Source organism: Plectropomus leopardus, chromosome 9 (assembly GCF_026936395.1).
Source record: "Plectropomus leopardus strain MGB_pleo_1.0 chromosome 9, ASM2693639v1, whole genome shotgun sequence".
Lineage (NCBI taxonomy): Eukaryota > Metazoa > Chordata > Actinopteri > Perciformes > Serranidae > Plectropomus > Plectropomus leopardus.
This window is the reverse complement of record NC_142184.1, coordinates 30228001-30253155: the sequence shown is the minus strand read 5'-3', so window position 1 is coordinate 30253155 and position 25155 is coordinate 30228001. Positions and strand designations below refer to the sequence as shown.

The window sequence follows — 25155 nt, the reverse complement described above, 5'->3', positions numbered from 1 at the left end:
AATGTTAAAATTAAAGCTAGATGCATCTTTTACATTAAATAGCCAATGCTATGAAGGAAGACACTTGCAGAACAGGTTGTTTGTATGCACTGTTTGTATGTTGAGATCCAAAAGGGAACTTGATTGGCATGTAAATTAGAAATAAATTTCAGAGTTTTTTTTTCTCAGTGATCAAATCCAAGTAAGTGTCAACTTTGTTTTATCTGTTCTAAAAAAAAACGCTACAACAATGCATTGAGGCATAGAAAAGAACAAGAAAAAAACTAAACAGTTGTTGCATTGAAGATCATTCTGTTATACTGTTATATCGACACGTTGAGGACCATTATCATGGCCAACCAATATTGTATTAAACAATAATCTCATCATATAACCCAAACCTACACTAATGTGACTTCCTCCTCCTCATCCAGTAAATAGCCACTTCCACTTTGCTACACTTACATTTTTGCTATCTTATCTAATATACTCAAATGCCTCCTTTTAACATCTAGGCACTATACTGTACATTTATCATTGTGGGTGCTCATTTATCACTCCAGCCTTTACTGACTTCCAGCTGACTGACCAGTCTTCTTCTCTATTACACCAAATTTCTACAGTACATTGTTATCTGAGGCCATTGTATTTTCTTCCTATTTGTGTTCTCATATCGGTCTCTCTAAAATCACTATTTACTGTTGCCAGATCCTGTTTTATCAGTCCCTGGTGGGGTTACTGCTCACTGCTCTTTATAAAACTCACTGCAAAACAGTTTAAAGGAGGAGGTGCTCTCTCTTGTTGGCTATGAGAGTAATGATGGATGAAGGGTCTTTCAGGGCAGAGTCAGTAAGGAAATGTGTTGCCATTTTTAATAGCGACCAATAAAACCTTTTTTTTGTCAAGCTCTGAATGCATATTTTAGCTTTACTGAGTACAATGTATAATTAGTATTAGCTTATGTTGAAGAGAGTGTCAACTATTTAGCAAAAATTAATACATGACCACAGGTATTAACATCTTGGGTTCACTTTGATGAGAGGATGGAGTCATTAAAGGTCACAGCAGAAGAATTCCAGCCTACAGGATGCTATTAGTTAGATGCAATGTTTTTACAAGGGTTTGTTAATCTTCTTCTCTGGTGCATTAGTCAGGGAAAAGGGATAGTAAAGCAAGGGAGGACCTGCACACAGAGAATAAAAGAAATAAAAGTTCGTATTTTTAAATGCTACTATTATAATGCTGAGGCTGTACAGACAGTAAAAATCTTTGTAAAAGTGCAAACGCTTCAGCACATGTTGGATGCTCCTCAGTGCAAAATGAGGCGTGCATGATGAGTCACCCGTTAAGTAGGTTCTTCTCCAGGTGCACCTGGTCAGTCATCAGGACTTGATTGAGCACACATGAAGCCAATCAAGTCAGCACAAACTTAACAAAGACTCACCAGCTTTTATGCACAAGGCGAAAAGCAGAGTAAAACCAGAAAACTTGCAGAAGTTGTTTGTTTTTATGTCAGAGGATGAGGACCACAGAAGGAAATGTAATTTTTAACACCAGTTTGCACAGACTAAATTAAAGCAGATGTGTATTTCTGTGGTCGATGTCAAACTGTGGCATTCTTTACCAAATGATTTTGAGTGTTGTAAAAATATTTTTCAGTTTAAGAAGATGTATGAATACAAAATAATTAGACTATATGACGCTATTGGGCAAAATCTGTCGCCTTGTTGAAGGTGACTTGGTGTACGGCTCTGGGTTTTTATATGTATTTTTTTTCTCTCTGATTTACTGTAAGTATTGTTTGTAAAGTAACAGTAATTGACTGACCATCTAATTATTTTGTTGTTTTTTTTCTTTCTTCGTGCTCTTTTTTGGTCATGTGTGGAATGTGTATTAGAGTGGTTTTTAATCTAAATCTGATTGTTGTGCATTTACATGACCAGAACAAATACAAATGAAATTAAATATAAATCCATAGCATTGACATATTCTCATGTGCGTACTGATAGATAGGAGAGAGGATATATCTGAATTCACATTGGATAGCCTTTGATCTGCATTTCCACTATTATGATTTGGAATAATCATGTCAATGCTACAGAATGCAAGATTTGATATAAAGCGACTGCCATCTATAATATATCTTGCAACAGCTGATTTGGGTTACAAAGCTGGTAAAAGTGTTGAGCTTTTAAGCATTTTAACTTTGATCTATTTCATCTTTTTCTGGCAGATACAATTTTGAATGGAATTGATTAATCATTTTCACATAATAAAATGTGGTCCATGTTGTGCATCACATGAAGTACAATATAGGCATCCTAAGGGAAAATAAATCCATTTACCTATCCCATAAATGATTTCTCGCCAATCATTTAGATTGCCTGTAAAGCCAGTTCCTTGGCTTTTATCTTGGCACTGTGGCATTATGGGTCACTCTTCTGAGATTGTATGGTGGTGTAACACATTGGTTGCTTTTTAAAATACTGTCAGAAGCAAAAGCTGAGGTGGCATACAACAAAAGACACATTTACATCAATACATTCTTGTTTTAAACAGTATTTTAAAATAAAAATGATATCCATACGCAAGAGTTTTAGCGCTGTTTCAGCAAAAAGGCTGCAATTCATTGTACTCAGAAATCAGAAAAATGCAATTGAACAGTCATTCAAGTTGGAATTCCAAGTCGGAAACTCTGGTAAGATTCATCTTGCTAAAGTTTGTTGACGTAAACATATCTTACGTCACAGCAACATGGCAAGGCTAAACTAAGAAGAATAGCATTTTCACACTAAAATGCAACCCTGGACTTTTCAAACTAAAATGGGATTGGCAGTTTGTGACTTTGCACTGGAGACCACTGCAGGCGTGGGAGGAAAACTAAGATTCAAATAAGAATCACAAATCTTATTTTCAACAAATCTTTATCAATTCAAAAGTAAAAAAAAATACATTGTTAATGACAATGGTAAAGTACCTTATCAAAAGTTAACATGCCTTCACCAGGGACTAATGTTAACTCCAGCATTAACAAACAAGCTGACCACCAACACCAAATGCAACACTTTCAGTCAACTCTGGTCAGTTAAAGACAATATCTCAATCCCACTTGTCTAGTATGTTTAATTAGAAAGATCAGCATTGGTACAGAGTTGTGGATAACGGAAAATATTTGCAACACATTTGTATTTTTTTACATTTTTTGGTTAAGGCACTCTAACAGCCTTTTCCATGAACTTTCCTGTTAAATTAAAGGTCCAGTGTGAAATATAAGGGAGTGTATTGGTCGAAATGGAATATGATATTCATAAGCTGTTGTTATCTTAGAATGAGCTGTTAATATCTACATGTGGAGCAGGTCATCATCTACGGAGTACACCGTGTTATTTCTGCAGTAGCCCAGAATGAACAAACCAGACTCTGGCTCAAGTAAGGTTATTCACATTTTCAGGTTGGCCACTGCAGTTCTCAGTAGTTTCAGTTTGTTGCAATCTGCAACCTCACCACTTGATGCCACTAAGTCCAAACAACATGTTCTCATCCTAAGTCATCACATATTGCTGCTTTGCAGTTGACTTGGGCATCTACATATTAAGCTGTAGGTATCAAGGCATCTGCTATTTACGTTCTGGGATGCCACTACTGTGATGTCAGCACAAGTAATTACACTGCACAAGGTTATGTTTAGGCAACCAATGCTGGGACATCAACAAAAGCATGTGTTGGCATGGATGGTCTGGTTAAGGCAAAAGAGGCACAAAGTGAAGTGTGGGAAAAAACATCACATTCAGAAAGGAGGCTTGTTGGATCCATTCATCAGCCCTCCCGCATGTCCTACCTTTGTGCTCCTTATATTTCATTGTGGCTGGCCGCATTCTTATCTGATGCTGGCCGTCCGAGTATCATGCTGCCATGGCAGGTGCTGTCCGGCAGCAAATAATACCAGCCCATTCTCAATATTCTCAACCTGACGTGTGCGCATGAAATGCTGAAGGACGGCATCAGGTAATAACGCTGCCGGTAACCATGTAATATGTGGAGTGTAAATGTCCTTATTGGGCAGTTGGGTTGGGAGGTGGATGGGTCCTACAAACAATTGACTTTTGTGCAGGTGTTTAGAGTTCGCTTCCAATGTCGATACATGTACCTAATCCCAACCATCGTGACAATCCACGCTGTTGTGTAAACATATGGACCATGCTGCTTCATTCCACCTTGTACATTTGTTAACATCACGGTAACAGGCTGCGTCATCCCACTGTGACTTCATTCCACCATGCGCATTTTGTTGATATCACTAAAACGGCATCCCGGAGCGTAAACAGCTGATGCTGGAGGATACCTAAAACGTCATAAGTAGATGCAGAAGGTCACTGACAGCAGCGACACTTGATGAGTTGGGATGAGAACGTGTTGATAATACTACTGCAAATAGTTCTGTCCAACCATGAATCATGGTATTGTACCCTTGAGCAAGACATTGAGCTTGTTCAGTGGCCCATCATAGAGAGGTATTGTTTATTGCATGAGGCAGATCCCAGTGTGTGTTTGAGTGTGTGTTATAAATGTAAAACATCCTCCTTTGGGGAAAAAAAACTCCCCCATGCAGCTGCTATTGACAGAAACAAGTTCAACTTGCAACATTAACCAGAATTACGATGAGTACCTGTACAATGTCTCTCTCAGCAAGACGTCCTCTGGAGGACACTCTCACCTCATCTCCATCCAGCTCCTCCATCGCTAAAAGGAGAGAAAGCAACAGAGAGAACATGACTCAATACTGAAACCACCGAGGGAGAAGTAAAAAAGGGACAGGATGCTCTTTTGTATTTTCATAACATAATTGCTGAGGTGGAACACAGCATGGGGAGTAAGAGTAGGTATTCAGCGGAGAATGGTTGGAACAATTTGTGCACCAAGAATGCCATTTCTTAAGAAAAAATGACGTGCAATTACACTACAGGTCAGAAAATGAAAATAACTCAGGCAGCTTATGATGAAAGCTCAAAGGCATATATGTGTAGCTACAGGGGCACTTTTATACAGCCATTTCAACTATGGCCCAAAATACAAAGAGGTGCTTGCTCTGATTGCGCTCTGATGGAGATGTCATTATGAGAGGCCTTCAAAAACAGCAACTGCACAAATGCGTACACCCTGCATCTGGAGTTGCTCTGGCAGAGATACAAAACAGCCTGGATGTGCAGCACTGCTACAGAAAGGTGGCTGAGCACGATGTGAGGTCAAATCAGCAAATGGACACACATGGAACCATAAAGTATGAGTGACTTTAGATCTGACAGCATCAAACTGAAAGAGACATAGTAAGAGATTAGAAAAATAAATACTCATGTTCAGAAATGAAGTACACAGACTGAGGCAACATCCAAACTCTTGAAATTAAGCCTTGTAGCTATTATGACCCCTAGAGACATAACATGGCACAGCTTCAGAGTTAGTCTTTGTACATGCTAACATGCCTGAAAATGTATATAGTATAGCCATTCAAGTACAATGGGCATCCACATGCAAATATGAAGCAGATGGTCTGCTCTGCAGTTGCTCGCTTAATTACAGAAAATACCATGGAGATAATGAGAAGACAGATCAAAGATTTCTTTGGTTGGACTGACGATGAAGTTTGACTATTGATGAAAGTAACCAGGGTATGACATTCAAAACTGCAGAAAACATATTGGGAGTCATATATCAGAGCGATGCCAGGAGTATTATCCAGAAAGAAAGCCATTGTAATTGGAAAGGAGTACTCACAATAGAGGGATACAATCATAATAGTATGTAGGCTAATGTTTTGGCTTAACACATTGTGATAAGATAAACTTGGGAAGCAAACATAGCCATCTGAGCAGAGCTTTCAGAGGTCTGCTATTCAGGGGTTTCAAAATGCAGGATTAGTGTGGATGCAAGGCGTAAATGCAGTAATAGTTATAATGCATTCTAAAACAAAATTGTATCCCTGTGGGTGTAACTTTAAGCCTCTTTTCCACTGCATGAAACCTCCACAACCTCCACCTAAATTAAAAAAGCTAAGAAATACAAAACCCAGGTAAATGTTGGCCCCTTTACTGGTAAGATGCAATTAAGTGCCACCACAAAATAATGTTTGTCTCCGCCCCAAACATCAAAAATCATTCCAAATTAGTCTACATCGAGATTGAAAGAGAGGCTGAAGAAGTAAAAGGTATGAAAACCAAGTAACCACTGTAATGTCTTCACTGGCCTCCATGCTGCTTTCTACCGTTTATTAACGTGTTCACAATGCCACATGTCACCCATGAGTAAAAACAAGCAGAAAGGCATGCTAGTCTGCTGAACTGTGTACACAGCTCTGATCTACTGGCAATGGGAAAGGAGTCTGTCACCTATCTCTGGTGGCTTTTCCTGTGTTTAAAAGATCAACGTACACTTGCTAATTTGGGTGGCAATTAGGCCTGGTAACAAAGTGTTGACACACACAGAAACAGTGCTATTAAACCAGTTTGACCTTGTGACCCTCAAACATGACTGTTGTTGTTTCCTAAAAACAGGTAGAAAATGATGGGCCATCCAACACAATGATGAGGTGTTAAGTGGTCACACCCTGCTGAGCACAGACTGCATGCACACACACACACACACACACACACACACACACACACACACACACAAACACCCACTCATCCCCACACGCACACACACGCACACACACACACACACAGTCCCCACTGAAAAGTCATTGATCTGTGGACTGTGAAATGCCTGCACACTTGACTCCATTGACTTTTGGCCCAACTCCCCCAGGAAGTATAGCAGTGTACTGGGGGAAGAAGAACCAATTACGACACAGCTGCTATAGTGGCTTCCTGTTTGCTCAAAAGAGTGCTATCAAGTCAGGTAAAAGCCAAGGTCTAGGTCGAATGCTGCTGTTCAAAAAACACTTCACACATTTGTGTCTTCCCAATATCAAGGTTGGTGTATTTAATTAAGTTTACATTTCAAATGTATTCAGTGCACGAGGACTTTGCTTCCAGTTGTGATTAAATAATGCTCACCTATATGCCTTATTAAAAAGTGCACAATGGGGAATTTGACCACTAGTGGCACTTAATATTATATGATAGAAAAAAAAAAACATTTAGCATTTTTGTAAATATACATGCAATGTATACTGGTGAACAGGAAACCTGGAAACCTTTAATTAAATCATTATCCAGGCTCCTCTCAAAACAGTAACATCAAATCATAGCACATACCTTGATGTGTTAAGGTCCTTACATACATGCTTTATTTTATTTTTTTTAAATCACGTTAATCACCGGACGACATTCCTGTCTTTAAGAGGCTGTACCAGGCTGAGTTTTAAAACTAGTGATGGTACTGGTATCATATTAAACTAGAAGACCTGAGGAATCTAGTGGTTTCAATATGTCATGCTTGCTTCTCAGGAAGGAGGCTACATAACAATAAAAATTATGCTTAATTTTGGCAATGGGAAAACGGCATGGTCATTTCACAGGGGTCCCTTGACGTCTGAACTCATATCTAAATGAAAATGGGCTCTATGGGTACCCATGAGTCTCCCTTTTACAGACTGGCCCACTTTATGCTAGTCGAATGCAGTTTTTTGCTGTCATTAGATTCCTACAAAATCTTATAAGAATTGCTTTACCCTGTCAATAAGGACTTCAAAACTGTTCTGTATAGCAAAATAATGAAATTGAAAGCACGATTAAAAAATGTGATTAGTTTCAATTTATTACTGAGATTCTGTGAATGATCACAATTTAAAAAAAAATCATTCGATAGCTCTAATGAAAAACTTAACACCATAGGAGCCTGGATAAGGAATACAGTCCAGTGGTTCTTTCTGTAATTTTTGTCTTTGGACTTAAGTTGTTAACGGTGTCATGAATGCTTCCTTGCCTGGTGTCCACAGTGTATCCTTACACAAACTTGCATATATGGCACAAGTCCTTTCTTTTTTTATATCACAATGTAAAAACTTAATTAAACTTCTTTAACTGTTCAGTGTCTATTTATAGGAGTGTATACTACCATTTGATCTGAGAAAATCGTGACGTATTAGTAAGTCTAACATGCAGTGCTCACTCTGACTGTTATTCAAGAGGCCACTCTGCTGCATCACTGTGACACTGATTGAACATTTGATCTTCTAGTTGATGAAGTGACTTCTTGTCCTCTCCTCTGTCATGTTTACTCATGGTGACATGAAAAATTATCAACCTGTTTCTAAAATGGAGCACTCACCATCAAACTCAGCAGGTCCAACACCAACGATTATAATGGAGAGAGGGAGCGCTGCCGCCTGTACAGGAGAAAAAAGGAGAGACAATGAACGTTCAGGTCAGTTGATTCATTAGATCCTAAGAATGTTTTAAGGCATCTATAAGCTTTGGATGAACACCAGAGCTTCCCAAAGAGTTCAGTCATTTTAGTGTAGTGAGCATGGTCTTCCAAAAATGATTTATTCATTCTTTTAACATGAGAGGTGGGGTTATTAACCTGTTGCAATATTCTACTACATTCACAGCAGTTAACTTTATTTCCCAAACCTCAACTCTCCTTAATGCAAACTCAAAAATTGTGCACCGAGAGAAAACAAATATCTGAGACTTCACCTATTTTACACCTTTACACATGGAAGATAATTAGATAGGCGGAAAAATAAAATAATTTGCTTTCAATATTCTACACTGCCTGCCACGAGAGAAATCAATCAGAACCGACGTAATTGGATCAGACGCCTCTCAAACATGAATCTGACAGGTTACTGAAAGAACTATTGACCTCTCCATAAAAGTAAGAGTCAGCCACAATTAGAGGAAGAAAATAATTTTCCTCTCTTTGACTTGAAACTTGAAGTGAAAATTTGTGTTTGGTATTTCTGCTCTCTTTCTGAGGGGTTGCTTATCACAGAATGCTGAGACACGTCGAGCTGTTTTTATCCAAACATCATAGAACGCATTATTCTTGAGAAATATAATAGAGCTTTAGCCGCCTACACAAAAGAAAACATGAGGCTGAGATGAACACTGGTGACAGGAGAGTAACTGAGGGAACAGCACTGCTATTCAGCAGTCTCTCTGAGTGCTGGTTTATACATACATGCATGTGTCTGTGTGTGTGTGTGTGTGTGTGTGTGTGTGTCAGTGTGTGTCAGTGTGTGCGTGTGTGTTTGTTGACTCACATTGACCACAGCCTCTTTGGTTTGGACCATGTCAGATATCACTCCATCTGTGATCATCAGTAGGACAAAGTACTGAGAGCCATCTGTAATCTCTGCTGCACAGCTGGGGGATGTGCACATACACACACACACACACACACACACACACACACACACACACACACGCGCACACACACACACACACACACACACACACACACACACACACACACACACACACACACACACACACAAAGGTAGCTGGGTTAGAGCCAACATTCTGCCTAGTAATGAAAACACAAAGAGTACCTGCATGTTGGTCTCAAACATGATTCTATCTGTCTGTAGCTCAGGATTCCAACACAAGGTTGAGTCAAGTGTCCAATTTACAGAAACTTATTCTCTGACCTTCCTGAAGTGATGCTTACCATACTAAGTCACTTGCACGTTCTTTTCTTTTCTCTTTCCTACCCTTAAGATGCTGAATTATAAATGACTTTGGGAAAATAACATCAGCTGCTCTATCCTGCTATTTTTTTTTGATACAGGGATGTTCAAAGTCCAACAGCCTCAGCCAAACTTGTTACCTGAAGTAGCTTAAATTTCCTGTTAATGCTGTAAAATAGTACATTATTATTATTATTATTATCATCAACATCATCATCATTATCATCGTCATTATTATTATTATTATTATTATTATTGTTATACTGCCCCACAACAATAGGGTTAACAGGCTGTTCCACAATTCATATGCAAAAGCTCACAATTGAATTTACTGGCTATGCGACAACCATTTCCATCGTTGGAGTTATATCACCTTAGGGTTTTTTTTTGCTTCTGCTTTGCTTTATTGTCAAAACACTTTGTAAACTCTGCTTTTAGAGATGTTATATAAATAAAGTTATTATCATTACTTGCAAATGTGAAAAAAGCATATTCATGTTTCCAGTCATATATTCATAGGGAATCATAGTAAAATGTGGAAAAAGAATCATGTGACAAAAATTCTGATAACCAAATATGCACATTTCACTCAGGGATCTATTTGATTCATTTGATGTAAAATACAAACTCAATTAAAATGGATTTGGTCTCCTTGCGCACACCATGGCAACCCCTTTGTTCTAGAATGCTATTTTCATAGCAGACCACAGAGTTGTTTACTACCTAAAACCATAACCTTCAGCAACAGAGAGACCCTTCAAAAATAACAAGCAGCAAAAAACACGGCATGAAGAAAACCATGTGACCCTGCTTCTTATGCTTCCACTGCTCTCCATTCCCTTTGAAACACAGGGTTCGATGAGAAAAACAAATGAATATATCCACATCTCCAAACTCATCTGGCATTGCATCAAGCTGGAGCTGATATCTGGCGGAGTGTTTCAACACGTAGGTGTGTGTGCGTGTCTGTATGTGTGTGTCCTTCACCTGCTGTTTGTGTATTTATTGCAAGGAGACAGAATCCAATAGCAGCGACACAGCCGTTCCACCTGGCTGAACAGGTCATTGATTGCTGAGTCTATGTTTCCCTCTACGTGTGTATGTACAGTATGTGAATGAACTTTTAGCCTCATGCGAGGATGAGCCTCTGTGAGCAATAGCACCAATTCCTTCTTGTGTGAGTTATTTTTCAGTGGGGGGATTTATGTCACCTCTATGCCTCTTGCGGCTTGATACTTTGCTGTCAAACACGGTGGGATAAAAACCTGAGAACAGATTCAGTGCACTGACACGTAGGGTAAAATGTCCAACACAGTTCTAGTCTAACAGCCAGGTTAATCCATGCTTTTTCCACAACAATAGCGTGGACAACTTTTTATTAACCTTTTACTGAACATTTAACCCGTCACATATCATAGGTCTTAGCTTTTAAGGTGCAAAAAATAAGAGAGAGATCAGTCAGTGCATTCTATTAACTGGCCACTGGCTCCAATGCTGAGTGGCTAAAACAACCTCAACTGTTTAAACAGAACCTCTTGTAAAAGTGCTCAAATCAGTGGGGGAAAATCACCATCAAAAATTAGTGACCATTATACCATTAGAAAATGATCAGTTTTGACCAAAGTACTTGAATAATCATGTTTCTGACTGAAAACAATGCTCTCAATAATGCACAATTTTGTTTTAGGTCATGAAACAGTACAATAAAAGCAGCAGACTGAAGACAATGTGTCAGTGTTGATTATTGTACATCCCAGGTCGAAAAACAGATCACAAAAACTGTACAGCAATGCTCTATATTAGCACCTGCTCATCATGGATGTAATAGGAAAAGTCTGGATACAGCCATGGGGGCAGGGCCCCATTCATTTGTATGAGAGCTGCTCATTGGTGCATGAAGCAAAAACAAACAAAAAAAAAGGTTTTTTTTTCTGGATATTGAATACCTGGATCTACAGGCCCATGAGGCATGAGCACTAAAGACTTAAGGCAGCTGAGTACATTTCTGTGATCTACAGACGTAAATGAGTTACTGTGTAAATGTCCCATTTCAGCTGTTTCAGCCGTTTTTTGAACTAGTCTCTCAAAAAATTCAATTCAAAACTAAATGCATACACATTTCTGAACCATACAGGGAGCAGTTAACAGTCATTGATTGCAGTTGGATTTGGAGTTTCATACATCATAGATACATAAAATTATTTTCTTTTTTATGTGTGAAATTATGTATACAAATGAAACAAATCTTAAATCAAGCCCCTTTTCCCTTTTTTTCCTTATGCCACACTCTGAGGCATAAAAAAGTGATTATTAGCTGATGGGAAGCTGTAACGTCCTTAATCCAGCACATGTTGACTCAACCCCCCCAGTGTTCACGTTTATAAATAAAACAAAGTCTCTAATCTGGATGAAAAGCTTGTCGTGAGTCATGTCACTAATGAGCTCTGATCAAGGCTTTTAAATACAAAAATAAATAAGAACTCCTCAGATTTAGTTGAAAGAAAACAAAATGTCAGAATTACACCCCCTTAATTTAAAAGGTATAACCATGGCTTAAAGCTCTAACATATGCACGCTTTAAAAACTTACTTTGCCACTTTGTTGATGACAGGTGCAAAGTTGGTGGGTCCATACAGCTGCACTGTCCTCAGGCTCTGGAAATAGGCCTCCAGAACCCCCTCTATGCCCACACAGTTTGGATTCTCAGCGTCACCACTCTGCAACAGAGAGCACACTAATGAACGACACTGTGCGCCTCCACACACCCAGGGTACAACAGTATAATTAACACGGCAGTGCAATAAACAAGGAACATCTATCTATGCAGAGCACATAAAGATAAATACACATATCTTAAATATGCAGCCTTCAATTGTATATGCAATTAATTTACCACTATCTGATACAATCTGTATATGGAAATAGTACCCATGTGATACAACAGATGGTCACAACAAAAGAAATCCACAACATATCAGGCAAACTCAAGAGGCTACTCCCAATTAAATGTGTCTCTTCCAAGCGGCAACCTCTGAGGCAGAAAAATTAAGCCAAAGTGGAAGTGCCAAAAACTGCAATTCATCAATCTGACACTTGAGGTTGGTTACAAAACAGAGTCAGTCCTAAAAGAACTCCATGTTAAAATGTCCAGATTTACAACAGCAATACACGTTTTTACAGCCTGGAAAAAAAGATTTCGATCTCAATAACTAATTTCAATTTTACTGACAACTGGGATAGGGTGAATTTTTTATTTATTTATTTTAAATTTCTCATCCTATGTACATTTTATTACAGCCCAAAATTATGCTTGAAGGACGGGGCCACTTGAGTGACAGACTGTCTGCCAATAGTATCCTCAGCGTCCAGTCAAATCCACCCCTCGCTCCTCCACCGCATCAGCCTTTTGGTACAAATATGGTCACTTCTGCAATATGAAAACAACAATATGGCAAAGGCTGAAATGTTAAACTTGTGGTTTCAAAACTGTATTCCACCAATCAATGGGTGATATCACAGTAGCTATGTCCATTACTTGTACAGTCTATGGTCTCTTTGCTGGCTTATGATTACATGGTATGGGTATGAATTTTGGTGCACTATTTTTCATAAGAGAACGTATGAACAGTGCATGGAAAATGCCTGTGCAGAAATATCAGCCCATTCTCATTCTGAATTCATTCAATATTGTTGCTTTTGCAGTGCTTTTGGCATAAGATCCCAACACCAAAAGCCACCTATTGTGTTTCCATGATCCACCTGAGTGACTTGAGTGACTTCAGCTGAGAATGTGGCCTGAAAGAATTGGTTGTAGTGTTATTATACACTGGCCGACTGCTGGACTGCACTTGCTAAGTGCACATGATACATGGACAATAAACATCAGTTTAGAACGCGATTGGATGGAACCAGTCTAGTCTGCATGATACGCCACTGGAGGATGTCATGTTGACACATTGCCAAAAACAATGTAACATTAAGGTCCCTATGGGGAAGGTGGAAGGAGCAGTGGATGGGTCCAACAAAACCCTGACTTACACGCAGGAGTCCAGTGTTCACCTCCTGTCTGGATGTGATGTTTATTTTCTATACCTTACCATGTGCCCTTTTGCCTAATTATAACCATCCATGCCAGCATGTGCTTCTGTTGACTTCTCTGCAATGATTGCCATGTGCTTGTGCTGTGTAAACATACACACATCACCACATACAGCATCATCCCACCATGTGTATTTGTTGCCATTATTTTAACGCCATTCCGTGAAGTCAACAGCAGATGCAGAAGGATACCTAGAGTGTAATATGGTGATGCAGAGGTCCACTGCAAAGCGGAAATATGTGATGATTTGGGATGAGAACTGGTTAAAGTCTCAAGCTACTGGTAAGTTCACATAAGTACAGTAAGTTCATGTCAGTTCAAAGTCCCTCAAGTAGTAAAAAGCAGTGTAAACTCAAGGGGGTACTGACAGACATTTAAGACTCAATTACTAGATAATATTACAGTAATAAAGTTTAAAGGCGTTTTCAAAAAGACATTTGAGTGATTTAGTATTGCTGTTTCATACACAGACTCATGAGAGAAGTATCAAACAGGAGTGGTAAATATTAAAGCAGCAGAGGCCACATTTGTGACTCAAGGTCGGAGTCGGCTTTACTTCAGCTTAGCAACCAGTGGTTTCTAACTGCCCTGATCCCTCAGGAGGATGCAAGGAGGAATTGGAGGGGATGCTGGGAGATTCCTGCTGGCAGGCAGACTGAGCCAACTTCTCAATTTGTGTGACCAGCTGTTGCTGCAGTGACAGCTCCTAGTCCAAACCACACCCTGCTACGGGCAGACTGTGTGCCCCTTATATGTGTTAATTCATATGTTTTGTGTGTGCGTTTACATGTGTGTGACTTACCAGCGGGAAGCTGTGGGAGATTTTGCCATCAGGGGGCAGCTTAGCTCCGAAACCATAGGCAGGAAAGAGCTTGTCACTGTCGTAGTCCTGGATAATCTCGCCCACTGCTTTCAGGGCCATGGCATATGCATTCATCTGGTAGGGACTCATATAGTGGAGGGAAGTGGGCTGAGAGGGATTACCTTGGAGGATGACACACACACACACACACACACACACAAACAACACAAAGAAATGAACCATAATAAGTCTCCTTCCTTCTCTTTGTGTGGTTTGACCTGTGAAATATAAAGTGCAACGTGTCCCCAGCGGTGACAGGAGATGATTCATGCTGTGAAAATATTTATGTTTCATCTCCTTCTTTCAAACAGTTTAGACGAAAGTAGTGTCTAGCATTTCCATTTTGACCTTTTGAAACACGGATAAACATCAGTTTTCAGATGCCTTTTACAAGCTATATTACTCTTTGAAAGATGAGCTAATTGCTTTGATTTCTTTCAAAAACATGGGGTATAAAAGCAATGAGCGATGTCACACGGATGGCAAGAAATTAGTAAAAGGTGCCAAGAAAATGACCAGAAAATTTGTTTAAAAAGGGGGATTATGAGAAAATTATCGAGAAAATGAGGAAAAATCACAACAAAACTATATTCAGAATTATTTTCATTGTATATTTAGAATTTTCAGCACTTTTTTCAGGTCATTCTCTTTTTTTAAGCTTTTCCCAGATAATTTTCTTGTAACTAATACTAATTTATACTAATACTAATACTAATTTACTAATTTACGTATTTCTACTAATTTCTTCTGCCATTTTTTTGTTAAGTTGCTCATTTCCTTCTACCCAAGTTTTTGAAAGAAATCATACAAATTAATTTAGGTTTTTTAAAAAAATATATATTTAGGTTAATTACATTAGAGACAAGCTGTGGCTTTGATGTACTCTATTTGGAGACATGGCTTTAACAGTCAAATTTGATATTTGCAGAGAAGGACAAATCAAAATCAAAGAGTCATGTAAACAGGATTATTATGGAGAGTTATCAGTTAAGGCAATCATGCAAATGTCTTACACAATTAGAATTATTACACACATGTTAACAACAACTGAACGCCAGCTCTGACTTCTCTCCTTGGGATAAAAGCAGGTCTGGAGTGTCTCCTCTGTAATGAAACAAGTGGCCTGCTTTAAAGGGAATGAAAGGAGGGGGATGATTTGATTAGCCAGGATAGATGCCAGCTCCTAACACACCTACCGATAATGTATTCCTCCTAATCCCATCTAGCTTCCAACTGCGCTGCAGGTGTACCCCGCGCCTCTGGCCATGAAAATACCACACATTCACATTCACCACGCCCTGTGCACCTTGCATGGTCGACTGCACTTTCTATCATGCGAAAATAAGAGGCTAAATGTAACAATCTATGTAAGACAGTGGTGTGCTGATAGCCAGTGGTGTATCTCCCATGAAAAATGAAGAAAGGTCATGTTACATTACAAATGGGAAAAGGGACAAGTGCTTTTCAAACTGAAGTGTTGTATTTTAAAAATATACTCTGTACTGTGTGATAATTAAAAACACAAAACTCAAGTTGTGTCATTTTAACAATTTCAGACAGAGAAAAATACAGTTTTTTTTAAAGAGCAAATGATATAATTGGAAGGCACTCTAACAAAGTGGAGTAAGGGTGCATTACAGACTCTCTGGTAGTCATGTCAGAGGTTCTTATCTTTTGAAAAACAATTGGAAACAATATTAGATGAATTGCGTTCCTCTGTGCCACTGAATTGGACTGGCAACTAATAATTTCCCCAACATGAGACAATAGTACCTTATAGTCAGTCGAGTATTTTGAAAAATGCTACTGCTTAGCAAATCCACCAATGACTGTAAAATTGTTTAAGTGAATCATCTTTTCTTTCAACCTTTTTTTTAGCGTGTGGTATTTAGCATCATAGCTCTGGATTTGGATCTATCAGACTGGGGGGTGGGGGGTACTGTTAGGGTTGGGGTGGGGGCACTGTTAGGGTTAGTCAAACCAGGGGGGCTGGATTGGTCCCCCAGATACTAGGACCACCACTGACTGCAGCATATATAATGTTATATAATCTGCACATTGTAAATGATATATTGTCTCAATTTTTTGGGGGGATTTTTGAAAAAATAGAAAACTTAAGTGGGTCCAATTAGGTCCAATTAGTTACCCTGTGGCACACCACAATGTAGTCATCCACCACTCTCAGTGTCAAAAACATTTCTCATGAGCAAATAAGCTGTATAACTGAACTGACCAACATCAAATCTAAGTTTTTTTCATGTATGCTTGTTTTATAATGTGTCATAGCTATTGAGTGTATCATTTGATTATGTTATTACATTTGTGTAGGATCCTGCACAAAAAAGTGATTAATTTCAGATTTAGCTGTGCACTACATTACATCTGCAGTGTTTGGGCAGGTACACACTAGAATATTAAAAATCTGTATTTGGTGAAAAAGGAATAGTTCAAGATGTTGAGAAAAATGCTCATTTGCTTTCTTTCCTGGAGCTACAAGAATAGATAGATTGATACTAATATAAAGATGGAGCCAACAGGCGATTATTTTGGCTTAGCATAATGCTTGGAAGCGGGGGAAACTGCTATCCCTGTGGTGCCCAATAAAGCTCAAAAATATCCCTGTAAACACATCTAAAGCTTACTAATTAAGATGTCTTGTTTTTTTTAATCCACATACAAACAGATATGCAAAGCCGACAATTGCGACGCTGAGTTTTAATAATGACTAACCTTTATGCCGTATTGGATATATAAGACAACTCATTAATTACAGGAAGGTCATTTATGAAGACCCTTTTTTGAGTAAATCTGTAATAGTTGGGAGATCACATCTGGTCTAGTTGTATTTTGGATCCAAGTGCAGGGAGGCAGGAAGGAGTTATCAAACACATGAACACCACAATAAAACATACATGCAAGGCAAAGCCATGTTTCTAAAACACATTTGTCAGTGACTTACCATTGGATGCTGTGAAGTCAATTGCCACTGTAAAGTTCAGTTGTGTTCTGTTGCAAATAAAAAGGAATTAAAGAGGAAAAAAGGAAAACAACTTAATACACACTGCATCGCCAATGCATATACACACCAACACAAATAAGTGCAATCTAATCAGTTTACTGGTTCACTGGCTAATTAGTATGGCAGGCCAATATTCCTTCCACCATCTTGGAGGCCTAATTAGGTAAAACAAATGGAACCAGTAATTAAAAGTGAATGAACTGAATAAATTAGCTATTTACCAATGAGATTTAACAATGCAAACTTCCTCCTGAAAAACACTTTGTCCAATATGCATTCATTGTGATGCTCACAAAATTCAATCTAGTATCTTTGAATAACTTCTCACACACACACACACACACACACACACACACACACACAAACACACACACACACATACACACACACACACACACACACACACACACAGACACACGCACACAGGCACACACACGCACACACACACACAAAATGGTGGCTATTGACACTCACTGTGCGAGCAGGCTAATTATTATTCCACTCACCCTCCTCGGATGAAATCCACAAAGGTATGCTCGGACTCCACTTTGAAGGACAGCAGAGTTACCTGGCAAACACACAAACACATGCACACACACACGCGCACAGACACAGACATGCACGCACACATACAGACACACATACAGGGTGATAAACAGAGAAGGAGAGAGGAAGAGGGACCAGGGCCGGGTAGAAGGGAAGGAAAAAGACAAACAGGTGGCCAGTCTCAGTCAGTGAGACAGAAGCAGATGTAAGAGGTGATGATACCTACATAAATATATAAAACATAAAATACCAATACAGAGGACACAGGAGAGGTGGGTGTACTCACAGTTCCAGAATTGATGTATTTCTTCTTTTTGCCTTTCTTCTTGGGATTTAAAACCTGCCGGGGGATGGGGAAAAGCAAGTTAGGTATTGAGTAGGTACTTGTAAAACCACTTCATACCCTGGAATGATGTTTAATAATGAACATGAATAATTCAACAGATTCCTGATAGTGGTGGAAGGCAAAGAATTGAAACTGATATTGTGTTTAACTGTGCGTATATGCAGAGCAGGGCAGATAAAAATGAAGAGGTGAAGAGATTAATCCATTCATACAGCCATTCATCCACTTATCCATGGTCATTACAGATGAGTACAGATCATTATTATAGACTTTGATGATTTCTTTATTCATTATGCTTCAAGTTGATTATCAGTTAGTTTGCTTGGATCATAGTATTCCTCCATTGAGCACTTTTTTAATAAGATGTGCACATTAATGGGTTTCATTCACAGCACATCTGATAAAAATTTCTTGTCAATTAATGATTTTATCATGTATCCTGTATATATTCTTGTTTTTTATTGACTTGTGTACTTATCTGGTTAAAACTGTACAAAAAAAGACACTTAAGTTCTTTTTTTAAAAATCTTTCTCTGCAGTGATGAATGTTCAGTTTAGACAATGTTCAATAGGCAAATTTGACAGTAAATACCAGCCTGACCTTCTCCTCTCTAATGCTGGACAAACACAACACAAGTGTATGGGAACTGCTGTTTACATTGAGGGAAAAAAAAATTATCTGGGGAACCGCTAATGCTACAAAGCTTGGAAGCTTGGTAACTTAAGAGTGGGATGTGTCCTCCCTAATGCTGCATGTTGTGCTTGTTGGGCAGATTGTTCTAATGCACTGTTTGTACTTTTTTTTTATGAAAAGTAGTGCACCAAAATTTGTATGTACCCCTAGTAATGATAGGACATAAATTTGTGCATAACCCATATGTTTTGTAAGGTTGTAATCATGCGACTAATGCAGTCCAGATAGGAGTTTGGTTGGTGTGGTGGATGAGTCACAAAACAAAGGACTCTCCCCAGGAAACTGGTGTTCAGACACATATAAACTTTGAGTCAAATTTTGAATTTTGAGTCATTTGAACAAATGCTCTTTTCCTAAACTCAACCATAGTGACTTTGCTTCCCCAAACTAAAAGATGTAACTTTTTATCCTTAAACATAACTTTACGTTAAGGATGTAACGCCAATCATGGAGTTCTAATTCATAGGGTTTCATATAAAATGTTGTATATGTATGTTGAAAGCTTAAACTGGTAAGGGTTGCTAAGTAACTTTTTTCCATAAACATATTTTCTGTGGGATGTGCACAGGTGCTGCTCCCCTTAGTGAGCAACCCAGTGAGAAATAAAGTTTTTGTGTTTGCTGGTGACAGGGACCTGGATAGGTGGGGTGTATCCCAACAGATACATTCAAAACAAATTTATCACTCTTTTGACAAATGGAAAATATCTGCAGAAAAGCTGCAGTGTCATTTAAGTTTATGTTTCTTTTAACAAAAAGTAAAGACAGAAAATGACAGTTTGACTTTAAAGGATGATTGAGAGCCTTTCAAACAGGCAGGCCACAGGCTGACCTTATTACAAACCGTGACAATGCTGTGATGGCTCGTATTGTTTTCACATTGTGTGTGTGTGTGTGTGTGTGTGTGTCTGCTTCATCATGGCAAAATGTGGTCCTAGAGACACTTGTGGACAGAAGCTGTTTTGAGTATTTTGCTAGATATTTTCATGTCTGTCTGTCTGTGGACACATTTTATCAGTGCCACGGCGGCACAACTACGCCAGATATGGTACAAAACTTACAACATTTGTTTATAACCCTCCTGTTATGTTTAACTTTAAGGTACAGCAATAATGTTGCTGGATAAAACTGACTTATTGCATGTGTAACCATCCAAAAGTAGTATATAAATTTTCTCCATAAACACTATCTTGAGCTCAATTAACAGCAATTTTATTAATAATAAGTGTAATCAAGTTTTTCACCTCTTACAGATCCTGGTTTACCAATTATTAATCCACTCGTTTTCCATTAAAAATAATTTTCAAACTGTTTTTTTTTCTTCTTCAATAAAGAAAAGACATTCACCACATTTGCGTCAACACATTCTTTTGAACATTTTTGATGATTTGAGGTTATTTTATGGGACCGTGCTGATTAATTCAAACAACACATATCTTTTGTTAGGCATCAAATTCAAGTTCATATTTAAATCTTAAAACTACATTAAATCTTTTAACAGTGTTTATAGTTTTACAACAGGAAATCTGAAAAAAGGAGAAAACACTTTTGTTTGTGTATGTGTTAAACTTTCAAAGAGGTCAATTTGACCAGCAACATAACAGGAGGGTTAAGTCATGAATTGCCGTATCATGGCTGGGGTGATCCCACTGCAAAATGGTCTCTAGTTTTAGTCTTGAATTGTATTCAATCAAATTAAACTTTGAAATGATTTCATTCTTTATCATCATCAGAAAAAATAATAATCATTTAAAAATGTACGTTACATAATCTCTCATCTGTGTGTTTTTTGTATCCATCTGTGTAACTGTTAGTGAAACTATCAAGTCCTCTGAAAGTTGATTTTGGTGTCTGGGGAAAATAATTACATCTACAAAGTAATTTCATTCTTTTTACTTTGAGAGCATCTTTTGTATTGTCTACAATGAGTTTACCTTATAAAAGGTTGTTTTTGGTCTTTCAGAGAGTTGTAGAGGTTTTCAGGTGCTGGAGAGCCAAGCACCAAAGGTTAAAATATCAAAATCATCTACACTGGAGTTTCACGGTTTACATATAATGACAAAAGTGGTTAGAAACAAACAAACAAAAAAAAACTTCTCACCTCATAGACATTGAACTGGTTCTGTCCCCGAGACAGCTCTCTGTAGCTGGTGGTGAACTCTCCAATAAAGTCATGGCTGCGGACAAACACCAACAAAGACAGGCAAGCATGAACACCGATTTTAGAGAGAAATTGCCATGTCTTTGTCTCCATCCACATCTCTTTCTCCATCTTTGTTTCTGTCAGTCTCTCAGTATCTGTCCCATATCTCTCCCAGCACACACTCCAAAACCACAGAATGTAGACAAGGCATTTCATTTTCTTTTGACATTTGGTAGACATTATTGTAAATCACAAGGCCACAGTGTGTGGTTATTCACAGATGATTTTACCTTCCATCTCGATCCCAGTCGTAGACATCTACCTTCACAGTCCTGAAATAAACAGAGAATATCTCATTTATTAAGTCTCTTTACCAGATCATCTACCATCAATAAAATGAGAGACTCAAGTTCTACTGAATAAAAGAAAAACCCTTTTTTTACTCCATCATACTGGGAACACAGCAACTACACAATCCCTGATTCAATAATGTCGTGCTGAAGAGAATTAGTGGCGCAGCAAGCACAGGTCCTGATGTGAACTCTGAATTACAAGGCCACTCTATGTTTACCACTTCCAGACAGCAAACATCATCAATTCCACATCTAGGAGAGAAAATGTATTATAGCTTTGCAAGTTTGCATGCAGTACCATGTACATATAATTCCAACCATTGTGAAGAGTCTCCTTGTCTTTCTGCTATTTTCCTCCAATCTCTTCAATTTTTTGCTCAAAGTGAAACATTTCCATCTCACACAGGTGCTTCACTTTTCACAACACTGAGCGAGCTTTGGTTTATCTGCGCCCGCTCACATCTTTGTATTGATTTTGCATGCAAAGTTAAAATTTGCACACAAAATTCACCCCATGTTTTGTTACACTTCTACTGATGCAACATGCACTACCTGCCTCTGTAACCAACAATAAAGTCATCCTAATAACAAGTGTTATCTGTGTATGTAAAGCTTTAGTTGCAGTCATGTATTTCAATGTACAACACCATGACATATACATCAAATACTCACTAGTGCACCAAGAAGTTAATAACCTTCAGCTAAAAAAATAAATAATGAAATAATAATATAATAATGATACTGTATAATATTCTCTTTGAGTACAACCCATCCATACATAATAATAATAACAATAACAATAACAACAACAAAATTAATGATAATAATGATACAAAATAATGAAGAAATAATGATAATGAACTACTGAAAGCAGGTATAATGCAGTGTAGTTTTGGTCTTTTCATGGAATTTAAGCATAATAATACCAGCCTTATCCTTTAACAAGATAAGCAACTCTTTGGGGTCTTATATCACATTTGTATTCTTTTTTTGTGCGTGTGTGTGTCTTTTCGATCTCATAAGGAAAAATGACAAAAAAAGTGATTCTTTGTAAAGGCTCCTTATTCAGATAACCTAAGAGATGATAAGTCACAAAACCTTTTAAAATAGCATAAGGAGAAATGGAGGATTATTGGTTCTATTTTTGCAAAAGTGGCACTGTATGCACACATGCATGCATGCATACTGTATCCAGCAGCAAAGGGCTATCACAGCTGCTCAGCACAATCCAACCTGCCTCTGAGTGCTGTGTGAAAACTGAGTCAGTCTCAATAACACCAGTGCTGGTCCCTGGGACACCATGACCGACTGCTGGCATTATTCTGACCGCCCCAGCAACAGGCGATGTCATCCACATAAGAGTCTGCCTGTGCCGTAAGTGTTCCTGTTCGGTTGTTGTAGAAGTATTTCATACTTAAAATTGTATTAAAATGGAAAAAGTAAAAGTCCTGTATTCAAAATCTTACTTCAGTGAAAGTAGAAAAATAGTGGCATACAACATAGTTAAAGTACCAAAAATACAGATGCTCATTAAAGCAGAATGGCTCATTTCAAAATCCCATTCATCATATTATTGAATTATAATTATAAATGCATTCCTATGTATATCACTTTAATATTGCTTCTGGTAAAGGTGGGTCTAATTCTATAATAACCTATATCTAATCTATCAGTTTATTGAATAACCAATAATCTACATTTCCAAAGTAAACTGTAAATAAAGCTTTAAAATAAATGTAGTGCAGTAAAACTTTCAACATTTGCCACTGTAATGTAGTAGAGGTAGATAGCATAAAATGTAAATAGTCGAGTGAAGTATACATATGTCTCAAAAATTGTATGGTACCATGGTATTGTATAGTAAATGTACTTCTTTACATTTCACCACAGAACATATTTCCATCAGTCATAGACCAGAATTACTACCTCACCATTGTGTGCCTCCGCAAACCACCTAAGGTGCACTTTCAGTTCAAATCCATGTCTGCGAAAAACATGAATGCTTCACACACATTTTACCCCAGCAGCACAAAGATCGATACAATTAGCAAATTTTCAAGGTAAGTGCCCAAGTAAGTGTCACCACTTCAGTATCTGACCAGTTGTCTCCCCTTCTGTTTCTGACTTACAACGTTGAGTAATGGCCAGAAAAGTGGTTTTGCTGAAAATGATGATGTCACACTAAATCTGAGCTTAGACCTTTTGGATATAAAAAGTCACTTAATCATTTTACCCTTTTAGACACTTGTCATAATTAGCACTTGGATTCTTGAGTTATGGCCAAAACATGTTTTGTGAGGTCACAGTGACCTTGACTATTGACAAACAAAGTCTTATCAGGTCCATATTGACTCCGAGTGTGCGAAATTTAAAGAAATTCCCTCAAGGTGTTCTTGAGGTATTGGGTTCCAGAGAATACAATGGATGGGGGTTGCTGTGACCTTGACCTTTGACCACCAAATTCTTATCAGCTCATCTTTGAGCCACGGTGAGCGTTTACACCATATTTGAAGAAATTCCCTTAGGGTGCTCTTGAGATATTATGTTAATGAAAATGAGATGGACGCAAGGTTACAGTGATCTTGACCTTTGACTAACAAAGTGTAATCAGTTTATTATTCAGACAAAGTGGACATTTGTGCCAAATTTGAAGAAATTCCTTCAAGCTGTTCTTAAGATATCATGTTTACAAAAATGGGACAGACATACATACAGATGCATGGACAACCCGAAAACATATTGTCTCTGGCGATATAAAAATTGTGTGTCACTTTCCAGGACAAAGTCAACAGAAATGAACATCAGGTGGCCCATAATATCTCTGCTGTTTCACACACTACATCAACGTCTCAATAGTAATTAAATATCTCACAAGGATATTTGGACACATAATAGAATAGTACAAAATGTTTTCTGACCTGTCGTAGTCACCATTGCAGAGAGCTCTAACAGGGATGGTGAAGGACTGCCACACTGGATTCAGTGTGTTCTTGATCACCTCTGTCTTGTGGCAGATGGTAAACCTGCCAGATAAACAACAGACACATGGCCACTAAAGCGAAAGCACGTTGATATTGCTCACATTGTACCTGTGAAGATAAGCCCACATCACTTATCTGCAGCTTCATCTGCATCACCACAAAATGCTTTGCAGGTTGTTTTGTCATTTTTTTTTTATATCTGCTTAAGTATATCTGGGGGACATGGCAGGATTGCAGATTGAGTTTTTGAGAATTGCTACAAAATCTCTCCAAGGCAAAACAGTGGAAGAAGGTAATAATCTTAAAAGTTGAGAAAGCCTGGGTGGTGTCTTATGACTCAGGATTACACAAAAAGGTTGATTTGAAAAGAAATCAAGTGAGAACAAGATTATATGCATGCATATGTGGTTTTTTCTTCCAAAATGTTCATGAAACACTTTCCTTTCTTGATCCAATTCATTGTTTGCAGACTGTTTGGCAGCATCCCACTTTACACTCAA

The 25155-nt window shown here is 38.2% G+C and overlaps 1 protein-coding gene across 1 annotated transcript in view; it reads right to left on the bottom strand.

Annotated features, from left to right (window-relative positions):
* LOC121946809 (copine-9-like) overlaps positions 1–25155 on the bottom strand; it is a 97157-nt gene that overhangs the window by 7266 nt on the left and 64736 nt on the right. The window contains exons 9-19 of the mRNA XM_088082484.1: positions 24593–24697; positions 21612–21653; positions 21280–21355; positions 18426–18479; positions 18100–18161; positions 17534–17580; positions 14515–14696; positions 12203–12330; positions 9188–9290; positions 8248–8305; positions 4646–4719 (exon numbers count right to left, since the gene is read on the bottom strand). Coding sequence (XP_087938610.1) covers positions 4646–4719; positions 8248–8305; positions 9188–9290; positions 12203–12330; positions 14515–14696; positions 17534–17580; positions 18100–18161; positions 18426–18479; positions 21280–21355; positions 21612–21653; positions 24593–24697 — 931 coding nt within the window. The remainder of the gene's footprint in view (positions 1–4645; positions 4720–8247; positions 8306–9187; positions 9291–12202; positions 12331–14514; positions 14697–17533; positions 17581–18099; positions 18162–18425; positions 18480–21279; positions 21356–21611; positions 21654–24592; positions 24698–25155) is intronic.